Source organism: Bacillus rossius, chromosome 5 (genome assembly GCF_032445375.1).
Source record: "Bacillus rossius redtenbacheri isolate Brsri chromosome 5, Brsri_v3, whole genome shotgun sequence".
NCBI classification, from domain to species: domain Eukaryota; kingdom Metazoa; phylum Arthropoda; class Insecta; order Phasmatodea; family Bacillidae; genus Bacillus; species Bacillus rossius.
Genome location: NC_086333.1, coordinates 24,757,182 through 24,775,809, shown reverse-complemented (window position 1 = coordinate 24,775,809; position 18,628 = coordinate 24,757,182). Strand labels below are relative to the sequence as shown.

At 34.5% G+C, this 18,628-nt stretch overlaps 1 protein-coding gene across 1 annotated transcript; it reads left to right on the top strand.

Annotated features, from left to right (window-relative positions):
* Positions 1 to 566: 566 nt before the first annotated feature.
* LOC134531650 (translation initiation factor IF-3) lies at positions 567 to 17,367 on the top strand. Its single transcript, XM_063367419.1, has 2 exons — positions 567 to 1,154; positions 16,774 to 17,367. The coding sequence occupies exons 1-2, from the start codon at positions 582 to 584 to the stop codon at positions 16,930 to 16,932; spliced, it is 732 nt and encodes a 243-aa protein (XP_063223489.1). The 5' UTR covers positions 567 to 581; the 3' UTR covers positions 16,933 to 17,367.
* Positions 17,368 to 18,628: the final 1,261 nt, after the last annotated feature.

The window sequence follows — 18,628 nt, the reverse complement described above, 5'->3', positions numbered from 1 at the left end:
TTTCAAAATTCTCAAAATTTGTATGATCTTGACAGCCAAGAAACATGAAATGAGTTTTTGTGATAGAAATGCAAACCATTTCTTGAAGTAACCAGTGGCATTGCAGTTAATCCTAAAAAGTTTCAGTTCTGCAATAAATTAAATTCTCGTTATTTGTACAGCCCAAAAAGGTTAAAAATGTAACTTTGGCAGCTAATTATGCAAAAAGTATGCAACTATATATATTTTTCATTTCGTGAAAGTTAAACGATTGAAAATGTCTAAAAGTTGATCAGTGATTAATGTAAATCTAAAATCATGACCTGGAACGGGTCATACACCCTTATGGTATTTTACCAATAGAAGGCTCAGTTGAACACAAATAAATAAATAAAATAAAAAAATAGGTTAATGCAATCGTTAAGAAGGTGCTTAAAAATTTTTAAATTGTAATTAATTGAAACGTAAATAAATTTTATTTCGCATTTTTAACTTTTGGTTAAATTATATGTCAATTTTACAGAATTTATTATCACAAGGATTTTTTCTATAGATATTGGTGAACCTGTACTTAAAATATGTTTTTTTTTTGTGAGTTTAAAATGGCGCTGAACATTTATAAGTTGTTTGTATGTTATCTTGTTCGGCCGCCTGGATGTTTACGAAACCGTGTGATGCCCAATATTATACGATTCACAGACAATTTTCGTTGCGAAAAACCTTTATCAGTGTATTTATTTTCATCTCTAACTGGAAACAATGTTGAATCAGCTCCTCCGAAACCAAAGAAGAAAGGGTTGGTTGAACCGAAAATAACATTGTTGGGCACAGAAGGGGAGGTTGTGGGCGTGACTACACTCGCAGAAGCTCACAAAATTTCGAAGAGACGTGATCTAAGACTCGTAAAAACTGTAGACTTTGACTCAAAAACAGGTAGACCAGTGTATCAGTTACTGACCGGTGCCAAGTTTTTCGAAGAAGAGAAAAAACAGCGGCAGTTACTGAAGAGTAATAAAAAAGATGTTGGTTTTAAAGGTGAAAAAATTTTATCGCTGAGTTCCAAAATAAGTGAACATGATTTAAAATCCAAACTTAACAAGATGCTGGAATGGTTGGTTAAAAGATATGAAGTGCGAGTTGCTATCACTGCGGAGCCTCATAATGTTGGCCTTGCTGTGAGTGGTTTTTTTTTACAGTGCATTTTGTAGTAAAATAGTTTTTTTTTCAGTCAGCAGTCTGAAGCTTTGAAAGGTATATAAAGGGAGCAAATGTACATAGGCTGAAAGTATACGTACTTTCATTAACTATAATGATAACACTTTATATAATTAAATAAGTTAAATATAAAAATAAATTGAAAAAGTAGTTAACTTGAATAGTATGAGAATCACAGTGTGAGGGGTTGTTCTAGATCTCAATTCCAGCAAAAGTAGGGGAAAGTGGGGACGTTTGGGACGTTATTTAAATTTATATTTTTATAATTTTTTTTGGTAAATCTGTATTGTACGGATTAGCGCCAAAAAAAATCGTACAAATATGAAATAACTTTCATTATATGCTATCTTACGTCCTCTTTTCAGAACCGCCTGCGGCGATAAAAAAATTCCAATTACTTTTGGAGATATCAAATTTTTTAATATTCATTTTTTGGCGATTTTTTTAAAAAAAAAAAATTTAAAAATCCGAAAATACCTTTATTCTGTGCTCTTTAACTTCCTCTTTTCATTAAACCCGGCGGAGATCAGAAATTCCAAATACTTTAGGAGATATTGAATTTTTTAATTTCCTTTTGTGCACTGCTGCGGCGTTGAGCGGGAAGCCTACGATTCACACATCTTTCTGGACATACCAGAATACTCACGTTGGCAAGCCTTCTTTTCTTAAAATTAGCAAGAAGTAATTAAAAATACTTTAAAACATTGTAGATGGTTGGTTATATTAGGTAAGTATAGCTACATTAAAAAAACTGTAAAATCATTTTATGGTTGCTTAGCAAATAACATTTTAATATTTAGCTATCCAGCGCTAGGAAACCGTTTACATGATTTCACAGTATTTTTAATGTTGCTATCCTAACCAAATCAACCATCCACAATGTTTTGAAGTATTTATAATGTAGCTAACAACCTAATTGACCATTAGTTTTTATGAGTTGCATATTTATTTACAATAAACAACAACAAAAAAAAAAACCGAAGATGCACGATCAGGCGTTTGCCTCTCGTCTGTTGAAAGAAGGCTTGCCAACGTGAGTATTCGGGTATGTCCAGAAGGATGAGTGAATCGTAGGCTTCCCGCGTTCACCATTGTTGCTTGTTTACGAGTATTATTAATTTTTTTCGCGACGTAGTTGAACGACTACATCACGTAAAAAGAAAATTACGTGAGTTCCTACTGTTCATCCTTTTTCCCAGTTTGTTAGGTCAGGTCAGCTACATTATAAATACTTTAAAACTAAACAACCATTAAAATTAATTTTTATTATTTTTAATGACTGTTCAGTTTCAAAGTATTTATACTGTAGCTGACCTGACCTAATCTACCTTTGTCCCGTTTTGTTAGGTCAGGTCAGTTACATTATAAATACTTAAAACTATACAGGTAAAATTAATTTATATTATTTTTAATTTCCGTTTATTTTGAAGTATTTATCATGTAACTAACCTTACCTAATGGAAAATTTCTGTTATTTAAGCATTCACGCACACACGGCAAAATATAAAATGGCGTCTGTTGAATGATTACATAGGGCTTGTATTGCAAAATAAGAACGGCGATATCTCCAAAAGTAATTGGAATTTTTAATCTCCGCAGGCAGTTTTGAAAAGAGGACGTAAAAGAGCATATAATGAAAGTTATTTCATATTTGTACGATTTTTTTCGGCGCTAATCCGTACAATACGGATTTACCTTTTTTTTACATCTACCTTTGATTAGTGCTGCAAAAAAAACAAACGTGATACTTTGGCTACACAAAGATCCCATTAAACATAAATTTGAAGTATCTTGCTGTCTATAAATAAATAAAATCTTTGAGTAGGTATGCAAAGTGTCCCAAACCTCCCTGCAATGGGGACGTTTGGGACATGGGTTGGGGACATTTGGGACAGACACAAATACCTACTTATAAGCACAGGTAATAAGATATATTAATTAATTAAAAGTGACTGACTAAAGAACACAGATTGTTTTTCTATAGTATTTTTAAATGTGTTCTTCAAATGTTGATCTTTTATACAATTTTGACTTAGCCTATGTTGAAAAATAATCTCACTTGATTAGACTAGTTAGGTACTCTACAATTACACAATCAAATTTAGACTTGAAGTACTCCCAAAACACTCCAAGTACACAAATGAAACACATGTCTTCTTGAGTCACAAATAACTGTTTATGTGCATAGAATGTTTTACTTTTCTAAACTGTTAACTTTATGCTGAAAAACATATCTCACTCGATCACCATGTACAATCGAATTTGGAGTGGGAAGAATTCCCAAAATGCAGTCCATGTGCACAAATGATATGTCTTCTTCTTGAGTTACAAACACTGTCTTCATGCAATCAATGGCTTTGAGGGCCATTACACTCACTTTGGGGTCCACTTCAGGGTCATCCTCTGGAGGGCGCTGAATAATACAGACATACTTGTACTTTACTGTCTGTCTCTTTCCCCCTTTAAACTCTACTAATACAATTTATTTAAAACAAATAATTTAAATTTGAAGTTATGTCCCAAACCTCCTTATATTAGGCGTCCCAAACGTCCCCATGGTGCAGTAAAAAACAAACTTAGCCAGAGGCTCATAACCTATAACTTTTTACTTAAGGTTATTTTTTCCAAATAATCCTTAAAAGTCGTATTTTTGTATAAAACTGTCACTTACCTCTACATCCCCACGTTCCCCTAATATTCTTACAGCGTGGCTATTCCGCGAAGTAATAATGAAATTCCGGAAATACTTTTTTTTCGTAAACTAGAAATGTTCCTTTTTTTACTCTGAAAACAGCATTTTTAGTATCGTGCTGGTTTCTGAGAATTTTCTGTTTATAGGTCAGATTAGATAGCTTATGCAGTGAAGCGGTCATTGCTATGTGCCTTGATTGCATTGGCCGATCCGTTGGTTTTCCATGCATAAGAATGTTCATATTTTGTATTTGGATATTATTAGGCAAAGGAAGGTAAATAAAAATATTTTAAAAAGTGAGTTCCTACTGTGCATTCAATCCCTTGACAGGGATTTTTTTAGCGGTAAGGAGCAGGCATTTTACATGTGACTGTACGTAACCTGACACATGAAAGGAATTGTCATGTGTATCAGATGTAATAATTTTTTTGAATCAGGTTACATGCTATTGCACGCAACAAGTCTGTGCTTCGTGCCTCCATACTGCTAAAAAAAAATCCCTGTGATGTGTTGATGCTTGTGTTTGGATGCACAGTAGGGACTTATATATTTTTTTTAAAATTTCTATTTACCTTCTAATGTGTCAAAAAATCCAAACTCAAAATATACACATACTTACTTATAGAGAGCCACAGAATAAAGTTGCTGTGCTAAAAAACAATGGTGGCGGCCACATCACTGTACAGGCTACCTAATTAAACATATAGGCTTAAATGGTAAAAAAAAATGGCAGTGACTGCATCATTGCACAGGTATTGTAATGTATGCTATAAACTGTGATTTTTCAAAAACTGGTGGGAATACAAAGATGCTGTTTTCAGGGTAAATCAGGAATGTCTTTAGTGTTAGAAAAATATATTTTTTGAATTTAATTGTTACTTCACGGAAAAGCCTGCTGTAAGATTATTATTGTTTGTTTAGAATGAAAGGTTACACATAATAGCCTACAAGAAATGTAAGTAATGAATATGTGTAAATTTTAATAAACTATGATGGAATTGGTTTTAAAAGACAAAAGTAGAGGAAAAATCACTTTCAAAAAGAGGTTATCATTCCCCAGACCACCTCAGCTAGCTCAAAAATTCGGTCTGTAGTGGACATAAATTTTTCATCAACACTTGGAGTAATAAATTGGGTGCTGTAAATTAGGTTGATTCCAAAGAAATGTTACTGTTGATGATTCGTTTACAGAAATAATGTCTCCGAGATCAAATTGATATTAACTGTTTTTATTAGTATTTATGTGTCTTAACAAGTCATGATGCCGGCCATTTTCCGACTACGAGAAATAGTATTATGTAGAAAACTATGGCGAGAATAAAGAATATATCAACGAAAATTACGCTAAAATGCAATTATGAACAAACAAGTAGTCTAACCCTACAATTTACGTGAAAATATGTCAGAATAACTTAAAATCCATGAAATAATGTAAATTATGATCATAAAATAAATGGTAAATATAGGAATACTTCTTAAAAGGAATAAAAAGATTTGATTTACATGATCTCAGAAAACCTAAAGGCCCTGTCACACTGTCAAATATATTGTCTCCAATATATTGGACAACAAAATTTGAAGGGTGATTTTGGATGAAATACGTCTTCAAATATATTGTATTCAATATTATTTGATGAGCACTGTAAAATATATTTGAAGTCATTTAACACTATCAATTTTCTTTGAGTGAGCTCGTTTTACCAAACATTCTGTAGAGAACTGTAAATGACAGTATTTAGAATCAAAAACAAATTTTGGGTCAAGGAACGCGGGCATTTTTAAGTAGGTTATATTCAACTATAGGTATATTGTGATCATACACAGTTTAAAATTTACGTTTTCCAGGTGTTTGCAATGCCTGCGTTAAGAGCATCAAAGTGTTTCAAAAGCTGTAGCTGTAATTGCAATTGTAGCAAGTCTCAGTAAACTAGAAGAGAAATCTAAGAAAAGGAAACGCAGATGGTGGACGAGACAGTGGATACTTTCCCGGCAAACAAAAGGTGTTTTACCCATTTTTGTCATGACCTTCGATACAAAAATGCCGATTTATTTCAGAACTATTTAAGAATGGATTCTGAAAGTTTTGATCTTCTTCTTTCAATTGTGGAGTCTCGCATTGCAAAGAAGGATAGGTACTCATTTGCGCCAGTCTATACCAGCAAAGCAGAGGCTGGCAGTTACATTAAGATTTTTGGCGACAGGCGAATCATTTAAGTCACTTATGTTCTCTACAAATATTCCACACAACACCATCTCAAAATTTGTAGGTACCTGAAATTTGTGGTGCAATTTATAGTGCTCTTCAAAAACAATATTTAAAGGTATGTTTAGTAAGAATAAAACATATAATTAAATGTAAATCTGCATATCCCTTCTCATTCCCGCTTATTTTCTCACCCAACTAGCTACTGTTGTATGGACACTTTTACTTGTATTTCATAAAAATTGTTCCTATACTTTAAAGTGAAAGTGTTAATTTTTGCTGTGTTTAGAAATTGGCAATTTTGTTTTATTTTGAATTAAGTGTATTTACTTTTACAAACCTCAACCTGAGCCTTTAAGCTAACTTCACCTCAGTCACATTATCTCTTTAAAATAATTTTTAAAATGAGATGTTAGACCAGGTATGCTTGTTTCGTACAGCCTGGGAAGTATAGGCCTACGGACAAGGATCTGCTACACAAATATTTACATACACGAAAAATGGTATTACTTTTAAAACTTAAATAATAATAATAATAATTGAATACGTAGGCAGAATTTTAATATATCTAGGCCTTTCTTGCAAATCACCAGAGCTACTTGCTTACTCAGAGATGCTGCTTTAACATAGGTCAGTACCATCTATTGTTAGGAAATTATGAGTCTATATTACAGAAAATTCCAGACAATACTTACAGAGTAGCAGCTATTGTGAAATAAGGTGAACAATGACTTAAAAGAAAGATTGATTGGGTAAGCCAAAATAATTTTAGTTACATTAAGTCTCTGGATTGAAATATTTTAAAATTTATTTTAGATGTTATTATTTGGATTTGTAGGTAAAAGTTCCGAAATGCATATCCTAGTTGATACCTCATTCCTGATGGCACATTTTGTACGCAATGCTTGCTGTTTTAATTTAGTGTATCAAAAATACCTGAACATAAGCAAAACTGGTATAGCAATAAAATAATGATCGTAAGTTGAATACAAGATGTTTTCTGTTTTAAGGACCATAATATTCCAAAACTACAGTAACTTTTTTAGTCAAATATATTAACCTGCACTTCCGTACATACAGAAGCAATTGGAGGAAAATATACAATAACAATTATTCCAGCAGGAAATAAAATAGTATTAGTTCAATTACTGCATTTCTTTCCCATGTAGTATTCGCCATTGCTGATATTTAAACTATTACACTTCGGAAACTGAAACAAAAGCGACCGTTTTATTTTAGATAACTCTGATTGGCTGATCCCATCCAACATCCAACATATTTTAGAACCAGTCCTATACGTAAAATATTTGAAGGAAACTCTAGACATTCAATCTTTCAAATAAACATGGCTGCGATAGTGACGTTTAAAGTGACGTCATAACCCTCAAAGATATTGGAAGGTGTTGGAAGCTAAAATTTGACAGTGTGACAGGGCCTTAACCAATGTACTGAACATGATGAGATTCCATAATAAATTGTTAATTATATCATGTAACAAGTAGGGTTTTTTCAAGGTTAGTCAGATATATATATAAATAATTGTGTGAATGGAAGACTTAAGAGTGTCTGTACTATCTTCATAATTTACCACTTTTCCAGCAATTTTTATATTTCAGCATCATGAAGTTTTGTAATAAATAGGGAATGCTGTTATATTTCATGATACCGCCTTTTGTTTTAACGTTTTCAGACATAATTTCTTTGATAATGAAATATCGGTATCGCAGAATAGACTAAAGCGGGGGGAGGGAAGGGGGTTAATTATATTCTAGTTCATGATATGTAAAAAGCATAATGTTCACAAAGTGAAATACGTGAAAATTTTTTTTTATTGTTTATCGCACAAAACCCTAATTTTATTTTGCTTGTCCTGTAAGAATGTAGGGTGGTAATGCAAGTGATGCCATCTTGGTGACATCATCAGTAGTGTTATGGAGTCAGGATCTAGAATAGTCCCCAATGTGACTGTGCCTCTCAGCTTCCCGGAGCACAAGCATAGCATGTGTGGCAGCACACACCTATCTATCTGCAGATGTACGTCCTTTTTTTTATTACTTGTCTCTTTGACAAGACAGTTGCATTTAATTTTATTTTGGTATTGCAAATACTATTAAACAGTTGAAAACAGGTATCAGTACTTTGCTAGCTGACAACTTGTTAAGATACAGGATTTACGTCGAGCACAAGAATTTGTAGCAATGTCTCGGTTTCAATCGTAAAATAATTTTAGCACGACACGAGCATCAGATAAATATTGGATGCTTATAAAAACTAGCTAACACAAACTGATTAGTGCAGTGCTTCTCAACTGCATCTGGCTGCAATGGACGCCAAATGTAGAAGACTGTTTAACAGTCTAAACGGTTTGAAAGTTACTTAAGTTTGAATGGAGATCACCTATTGATGTGCTGATGTCACGTCGTCAGACACAGTAAATACACATAACAGACGATAAAAATATCATAGAAATGATGAAGCATCTAAGTTTTTAAATGTACTGTTAAAGTATCTGTTTATACTAAAATGTTAAATAATAAGTTTGTTGAAGGGGTCTTGCTAATGAATTTTGAAGTGCAAATGTTTTTAAGTTGTACAATAACTTATCGCACAGCCTATTCTGAAACTTTAATTATATTATAAATTTATTTTGTTTACTATTGGCCACCGACAGGAAAGACAGCATTCCAATATCCAAGCCGGGATACTCTATGTATGTATGCATGTATGAATGCATGTATGAATGATTGTATGTATGAACATATGAATGTATGTATATATGAATCAATGTATGAATGTACCTATATGAATGTATGAATGAATGAATGCATGCATGCATGCATGCATGCATGCATGCCTGCTCTTTGGATTATTCCTTGTAGTTTGTGCTGCCAATTATCATTTTTCGGCACAATTGTAAATTTGAATTTTTAAATTATTATTTTAGCAGTAATTTTGTAGCTAAAACTTAAAACTTTTTCCACTCACTGCACACTCCCACTTAATCTTTGTCAGGCTAGTTCTCCAATTCTTTCCCAGTGATGTATCTGATTTTTGCCAATGATTTCATGAGCCAACATGCAGGCTCGTCTTATCCCCGCTTCGGTGCACGTCTGGGCACGGTAACACTGCCTGTCGCCGTGACCAAGACCGCTTGTTTCTGCATCCCCCCCCCCCCCCATCCCCTCCAGCCTTTCCTGGGAACACTGCCCAGAGCACTGACCAGCCACTAACCCCGGCCTAGGCTAGCCATAGGTCTTCAAAAGTACCGCCTCTGACCTCTAGCGGCGGAGGTTGCAACTGCTGTGAGTCTCGGGCAAACTTAGCCTGCCCCCTGACGACTCACGCCACAAGCATTGCCCTGTAATTCTTTTGCAAGCCACCAGAGCGCCTGATTACTAGTATAATTTCAAGTATTTATTCATTTATTATTGAAAATAAGTAGCATCTGTCGGCGAGTGCAGTAATAATAGGTTATGTTAGATATTTGATTACAGTTTATTTATATGAAAACTTGTTCATAATTATATTTAAACAAAAAGTTAATATGGTTTTCATTGCTTATTACAACAATTTTGGCAATAAAGGTTAATTATTCTTGCATTTTAAAAATATGTTTACTAGTATAATTTCAAGTATTTATTCTTTTATTATTGAAAAAAGTAGCATCTGTCGGCGAGTGCAGTAATAATAAGTTATTTTGTCACGTTAAACTGTCATCCGTTAACCGACTTTACAGACAACCAATTTTTAAGAAACCATTAGGAATTTACAAATGCTGTTTTCAGTGTAAATGTTATTCAAATTCAAATTTTTTCGTATTATTATTATTTTATTAATGGAAAAGCAGTGAAGTAAGAATCCTACTAATATTATAAACGCGAAAATTTTGTAAGTATTGATGTTTGTTACTCTTTCACGTAAAAACTACTGAATGGATTTGAATGAAATTTGGCCTACAGCTAGCTTATAACCTGGATTAACATATAGACCTGTGTTGGAGATCTTTAAGGTTTCACAGTGTTATTAGAAATGAACAGAAACAAGGTGTGATTCCATCTGAATATAATTACGTCAAATTTTATAAAGGAAAATTTATAACAGATAGAAAAGTCATTAACATACAATGTCAATTACTTAATTAATTGACTCTCAGATATATTTAAAAAGAAATATGGGCTAGCCATAAATTAAATTATTAAAAGGTTTCATTTAAAAAAATACATAAACCAATAAGAAATACAAATATGTTTATATGATAAACTGCGTCTGACGGCGTAATTTAGGTAAGTTCAAAAAAAGTTTGAAAGATACAGTAGCACCGGAGGTCAGGGCTTAGTTTCCCGGAGATCACGCGGGAACATGATGCCAGGGCGCATGTGTGCTGTTGAGGAAGGGAGATGAAAGTGCCAATTTGGCGTCCGGCTCTCGGACCCTGTCTGCGAACAGTCCAAATCAAAACTGATCAGAACTTGTACACAGACAGTATACGGGGCAGAAAATGCCCACAAAGGTTAAGGGGAGGTTGGGGAAAGTCGGGGATCGTCACTCACCAGACAGGGAAGTTGTCTTCAGATTTCCGATGCTTCGCCAGCCGGGAACTGGATCCCGCGAATGCGCGGCTGGGCGCGGATGTTTTCATTATTTCAAAAGAAATAATTTAAAAGAAAACTAACTATCACACTTTGTACTATGCAGACGGACTAAACTACATAAAGAAGATTATAGGGATAGCATCCCTTATTTAAGCGACTACATAGTCGGTTGCGGCCGGATAGAAGTCTTGCAGTCTCTCGTCGACTCGCCGATAATCAAACGGTCCGTCTGCAGTCGCGACGCGAAGTGTCTCGCGAAGAACCGCGTCTCGTAATTAAAAGTAAAGGTTCTATCAAAAGTGGAGGGGGGAGTTGGGGCGTCCGGACCGAAAGGTTCCGAAGTTACCCGAGTGGGCGTCATAAAAAACTCTGACTGATGTCTCGAAGTTGGTAGCACTGGCAGACTTTAGCGCTACCTGTTGAGGGGTGTCTGAAATAAAAAAGAATCGACTCGCTCAAGGCGTCTGCTCTAACAAGGGAATAAAGGGGCAGTCAGGTGCAGCTCTCTGGCGGCCTACAGGGGAAGTTGGCTGGGAGGTTAGCGAATTTGCAGCTAGATATCGTGGGCGGTCCATCTTGGCACACACATTTTTTATGCAAGTCGTCCTTGGAGACGGTCGCTGTCTGCTGGGGTTTATGACCGGTCATTGGTCTTAGGCGAATTCTTAGAACCGTGAGGGGAGGGGGGTGAACAAAAGTGCAACGACGCTGGGAACAAGCGTCCATGACGTGACTCCAGGGGAGTGAACCTAAGACGTTTGCGTGACGGTAAAGGCTACGGTCAGCTCGTCTCTGAGAAATGGTAACAACTCGTCCAGAGCTGTTGTATGCAGTTTTAGTCATGAAGTGAAGTAACGTTACAGGCCTGGGGCGTGTCTGTAAGCGAGGGAAATTTCAAACGGGCAGCCAACAAAGTCTTAGATCTGCAAAATATCCTATAGGTCTCTGGTAAAGGTGCTTCAGACTACTGGCACAAAGTTTAACTAAGGGGAGTACACCAGCCTAACAAAGAGTAAATCATCCAAAGTAACCAAATTATAAAAAAAATGAAATTTCCAAAAATAATTTAAAATTATAATAAAATTTAAAAAAAAAACGTGTCGAAATTTCTAATTTCCGGCACAGACCCCATATTTATATGAAATTCCATCCCTAAGGGTGTGAAAAAGTGATAATTTCATTTTATAATAGAAAAAATCATAGGTCATAGACATAAAAATAGAGAGTGAGTGTCATTTCTCTATGTCTGACACACGATCTAACTCATAGTAAGGTCTGGCAAATTAATATTTTTCTCCTTGGTGAGACCAGGCCGCTTAGAGGCGCTAATAACAGTTTTGATCTTAACTTGGTAAATAGGTAGAGTTGCCTTGAATTTTAAACGCATCATCGTTTGGTGCGTTTGTCATGTCTTTAATTTTCGTTTGTTTGTGCCGTATGCGTTCCTATACCATTCATCCGATTGCGATAAAATTTTGGTGATTTGTTATGCGCATGCCCATGAAGGTTACTGAGACCCTATAACTATTTTTCAATAGTTGGAGCACGAATCGTGTCAAAAAATGTGTTTATTTAATTTTATATAGCGGCACTTCGTCTGTTTTTGTTGTATAAGTGCGCACGCATGACACAATTAATTTAAATATAAAAGAGAGACAGAGATAGAGTGATATATATATAGTGAGATAGAGATGGAGAGATAAGTTGAGATAGAGCGAGGTATAGAGAATGAAATGGGTTGGATAAAGAGATATACCTATAGATGTATAGAGCTATATAGAGACTTATATATAGAGGCAAGATTTTATGGTGTTATTATAAGGCAAATTTTGTTTTTAAAAACACAAATTTCGGTATTATCGGTTTTATTATTTTATAAGCGATCCGATAACTTATCTAATGTATTAAAAATATATTCATGCAAGAGAGAGATTAATTATTTTTAATGCATATAAACACATTGTAAAATATTAATAAAATAATAAATGGCATGTGTTACACTTACAGAATGGTGAAATTTGAATCTTAAACTAATGAACTCCAAACTTTGAAAATAACTTAATAAACTGTAACATGGTACAGTTAATTTTGTCAAAAAACATCACCTTTGGAAAGGTATGTTAAATTACATTCATTTTTATTTACACTAATATTGGCTAATAACACTAAAATGTTAGCATAGTTAAACGCTCTGCATTTTCTGGAGAAATTGTAGATCGCCTTTCAGAAACTACTAGAGAGTACTTCGAAAATGAATGTTCACAATCAACATTTGTAGTTGGGAACCATATTGCTCTTAATCCAGCAGTTGAAAATTCACTGTAGTTGGTTTTCATTGAACACAGACTTGCACAACATCGACAGTCTTTGTTTCTTGTTTTGCAAGTTCTTCTGTAGTAATATGCTTGAAGGTGGCATATGCTTCAATAAAAACTTCGCTGGGAATATGAGAAATCGCAGGTAGGTTTAGGATTACTTTTTGTACGTTTTCAGGTTTCATGCACACCCTACTTACATTTTGCGGGTTAAAGAAGTGATCAATTGCCTGAAATGTTTCCCTGCAAGGATCATTCTGCATCAGTTCTAGAAGTTTAGTTTCACATTTCTTGCCAGTTAATTGCAAACATTGTTTCAATTCTGCCTGCTTCACGGTGTGTAGTCCACAGATCAAGTCATTTACTGAAGCTGAAACAACACCATTGCTCAAAACACTGAATTTGTTCTGCAGAGCTTTCAATTTTGTTGTCAACAAATGTGCAGTTGGGTACGTATTGCCCTCTAGGGAAGTTATCAACTCTGTTAGAGGAGAGCAGTTTTGTGCCACAAACAGAGCTTCATCTTTCACAACATTCACTTCTTCTGCAGACATTTCTTTCAGGAATTTAATGCCACTGTTGTTTTCTCTCAACTCTTCAAAGAATTCCAAGATATCCTGCAAATGTATGCTGAGATAGACAACAGACTCAAACCATGTGTTCCATCTGGTAAGAACAGGTTGTGGAAAAAGCTTGCACATTGCAGGATCATGAGAGTATTTGGTGTTCAGAAATTCCAAGTACTGATGTTTGCGCTTTCTTGTGTTCTGAAACGAATTTTTTATCTTCACTATAACATCGTTGAGTTGCTCAAGGTTAGATTGCCAAACAACTCCAACTAAATGAATTTTGTGCGCCCAGCACTGCACATGTATCATACGATCACCCAACACACCTTGAAGTGTACTGGCACATTTAATCATGTACCTAGCAGAGTCTGATACAAATGCACACACTTGTGAATGATCCACTTCATATTTAGTTAGTGTGTATAAAACAGCACGAGTACATGATACAGAATCTGCAGAATCCAAAACAACTGATGCAGCAAGATGTGATGATTGTGTTGCACCAGGCTGAAGGGTCCTGAAAATAATATTGAACACACAGCGCCCATTCTTGTCTGTAGTTTCGTCAGCTAAAACACATATTGGAATGTGACTGACAAATGATTTTATAGTCTCTTATTTATTTTCTGCTACTATCGGGATGTACTTCTTTCGTAGCCAATCTGCAGTTGGTAGGTCACCACCACCCTTCACACACTCTTGAAACCATGCTCTAAGTGCAGGATTGTCCAATTTCTCCACTGGGATATTTGCTGAAACAAAGGCTTCAGTTGATTTTATTTATCATTTTTGGCCTTTTTCATTGTAACTACTGACTCGGAAATAGAAACTTGCCTTTTGGTGGGTATCCCACTCTTTTTACATCTTTTATGTTTTTCACTCGACACATGTTTCACCAAAGTATAGCGTCTTTCATGTTCGAGCCGGCAGTTGCAAAATTTACACATGAAATTACTTTCACACATGTAAAAAACCTTCACCAACAAACTCCTTAACCCTCTCGTTTGCCGAGACTTTATTCTTCGGCATTATGAAATATTTGTGTTTCAGAATAATTTACATTGATTTGCCGTAGCAAAATTCACCAAGCCTACGTTTCAAACCGCTTGAAATCATACAATATAAACTGAAAATAGTACTGTTTGCTGGTTTCGTTAACTAAACAAAAAACAAAACATTAGTTTTGGATAGTCTTAGATATTCACGTAACTAAAAATAATAATTTCAACACAAATAAAACATGCTACACTAGCGCTTCGATGCAGTCTAATGCGTCAAATTGGTATCGCAAAGTCCAAATAAATTGTTTTCTGTGTTCACTTCACCATCACGCGTCAACCTTGTAGTCTTTGGTGGAACATCTGAACTTGTGGCAGTACGCATCTCGTAAATTAAGGTTATGTTGAGGACTTCGGCATATTTTGAATTATTTCGCGGACCTCGACATATTTAGTTTTATTTCGTGTATATAACCAAATTTCGGTGTTATTTCGTTTTATCGCGATTCACCATAAAATCGTGCCTCTACTTATATATAGAAGATATAGAGATAGTAGGAAGTATATATATAGATATAAAGAGATAAATAGAGATAGAGATACATAGATGTAGATAGAGATAAATATATATACAGAGAGATGGATAGATGATTTGTATATGTGGAACTACTTCAAACATATTACAAAACAAAACTGAATGAGGCATTGCAATGCAGGCCGAGCATTAACTTGGTGCATACATTTGAGTGTTTTTAATGCCAAAAGAGTTTATTACTTTTTTAATATTCTCTACAAACTATATTTTATAGAATTTATAAGGAATTCATTTTTCATAATTTTTATCTGTACATTTTGTAGATGAAGTGTGACTAAAGTTTTTGTCAATAGACTATATTTCAATGTTATTAGATTTGTAACCTAGAAAATAAATAAAATTAAAAGATTAAAACTTGCAATAATTTTTTGTTCTAATGTGAACATTTTATGTATATTATGAAAACTTATTATTTTTAGTCAGCCAGTATTATTGCATTTTACACTGTCAGAAGTTTGTTTTGGCGAAGTAAGATTTTTTTTTTTGGTAGTATCAAAACATTCGAGAACATAATGTAATACACACCCTAAACTAATATGTATGTAACTAAAAAAGTATGTTTGATCTTTGCTATGTATGTAACTAACTCTTAATCCAAGAAGTAATATTCTATGGGACCTCAAGTCCCAATGGACATTAAAACATACAATATCTAGGTATGTTTTTGAAATTTAAATTGACTCTGACTCTATGTTTGCATATGTGCATGAAAATAACAAAGAAATACCAATATTAAGCATAACTTCACAATTTGAAATAAGTTAATTGAAAAAAAAAATTGTGAATGATAATTTTTTCAAGGCAGAATAAAATTGTTCAAACAAAAGTTTGTCAATACCATAGAATTGAAGCTCTTTAGTTTTTGCCTTAATGATATGAACAACACACTTCTGGAATGCATTAAGCACTTGTGAACAGGAAGCTATTATAATAGCTACAAATATTTCATATTGTTTAGTTGAATAATCAAGATTTTTTTTGTCACATGGTGTGGTCACAGTACTTGATTTGAATGTACCTCTAAATATATATTTTTTTGTGCAACAGTGTAGTCAATATTTAAATAAATAGATTTTTAGTAATTTTTTTGTTGGGACAAATTGATGTTGGAAATTTTTAAAAGAAAATGTTTTGCATCATACACACGCAATACCAAACTGTTGTCGGGAAGGGGGGGGGGGGGGGGGGTTATGAATAGACGTACGTGTATGTTGGGCGCCACCACGTGGATGTGCATGTGGACCCGACTACCGACTCTGTCCCAGGGCCGTGACGTGACCCGTGTGGAGCTAGGCTCGACTTCCCTCCGCTAGCACTCACCGGCCCGCTCTCAGCGGCTGGCACGCTATGTTACTGCTTGTGGGGTCTTGAGGCGCCCCACACACACCTCTGTGCTGGGAAACTCGTGGTCGGGAATCAAGTGAAATGAGTCGGGTGAATATTAAGTTTTATTTGCACCGACTCGTACACTGACAACCCATACAAAAAACAGCATATAGTCCAGATTTTACCTTAAGGAACTATGTATATGTAAATAATAGATTTCTTGATATTATAATATTAACTACATTTAGAAAACCAATTGTTTCATTTATCAATCCTTTTTATTTTTCAGGAGCAAGTATATGAGTCCTTAGTTAAAGGCATCAAAACTGAGGGCCGGATTGTGCAGAAAAGATTGAAAGGGAGTGAGATCAGGTTCCAAGTTCTGCCTCCCAAACTAGATACCAAGAATTCTACCAACACTGCGGAGGTGTCTGATGCAGACACGTGAAGATGCCTGCATAAAGACTGCCCGAGACCTGATGGTGCTGTGTACGACGTGAAACAGGATTGATGCTGCCTTACACACTATATTTCAAGTCAAGTGCCGTCAAAAAGGGGGTTGTTTTATCCTACCCCCCCCCCCCCCACCCTGAAATTTTTAAACAGTTTACAGACTTAATTGTGAGACTTTGGTAATGCAAGGTCTTCTGTTTTTTGTTACAGAGTAAATTGATACAATTGTCACCTTGGTTATTCTGTGATATGTTTAATTAGCTTAATTGTATCCATTCTTGAAAATATGTTTTGAGGAAGACAGACTAGTTGTTTACAGATGTTGCGTGGGTTAGAAAATCTCAGAAGCAATGTTGACATTAGCCAGAGACACAGCGAAATGAAAAAATTGAATGTAATATATATTAATAAATAGAATAATTATTTTGGACTCTTGGTGACTGCATGTTAAGCCCTGTGTAGGACTGATAGCTGATAGCTGACTGATTAGGACCTTCAAGAATGACCAAGTGCTCGTAGCCTGTAGAGTCCGCCTTGCCAGCAGCCACCTACAGTATAAAAATACAAGATACAAACCTCGTGTGCTCTAGCTGTATGACAGACTTACTCACATTCTGCTTCAGGTTAACAGTGCTAGTTGATGCCTGTATTTTGTAAAGTTCTAGTCTTAATCTGCTTACCAACTATGGTGTGTGCATGTACTGCATCAATGAGTATCGTCACAATTGCGAAACACTCCAAGCATTCCTAAAATCTGCTGGTATTCTCGCTTCACCTATTGGTGAGGCATTGCAGTAAAACTTATCGCACATACGCACAGATAAAATTTAAGTTTCTGTTAAGACAAAGTGGCTAATTCCCTGATTGTCACAATGTGGTGAACTGAGCACTTTTCCACATCATGACTGTCAGATGACCAGACTAGATTAGTTTTTTCTGAATGTAATTTGTATCTTTTGATTTCACTGAAAGAAATTTAATTTTAAATTTTAATAGTTCATATTTTCTTACTCATAATGAAAAACTCACAACTCACAGAAAGGTGTACTTTGATTGACTATACTTACTAAAATTACTTTATGTAACTGCAAAACATTTTATAATATATTATTTTATATTTTTATTATTGTTATTCGGATACTTAAAACTTGAATTAGAAAAGAACTTCGTGAAAGTTAGATAAAAGCTTATGTAATAGATCAATAATATACAATAATTGTGCATGCAGCAATAAATTGTTACAAGTTGAAACAAACTCTACCTCGTTGAATATATAGGAGAAAATAAGCATTTTATCTACATGAACACTAATACTAATTTTTGAAATTAATTTTGTAACATTAGTTTTTTTTTTAAGTTGGCTTATACAAAGGAGAAATTTGTTGTAAACTGAAGCAATTACTTTGAATAAAAACTATGAATTCTAAAACTTAGCTATTGGGAATCTGTACATTAAAATTCATTTACGTTATTTACCTAAATGGTAGATAAAGTATTTTAAAAAGTTTTGAGGATAAAAAAAAATTAATTTTTTTCTTGATTTGAGTTATGATAAGATTCTAATTGTTGATATTTATTTCTGCTTCCACTTATATCAGTGACCACCATAATAACTACAATATAATTAAATAGGTAGTCACTTTCTCATGCTTTTAAAAACAACAAATTAAGCGGGCACACAATATTAACAA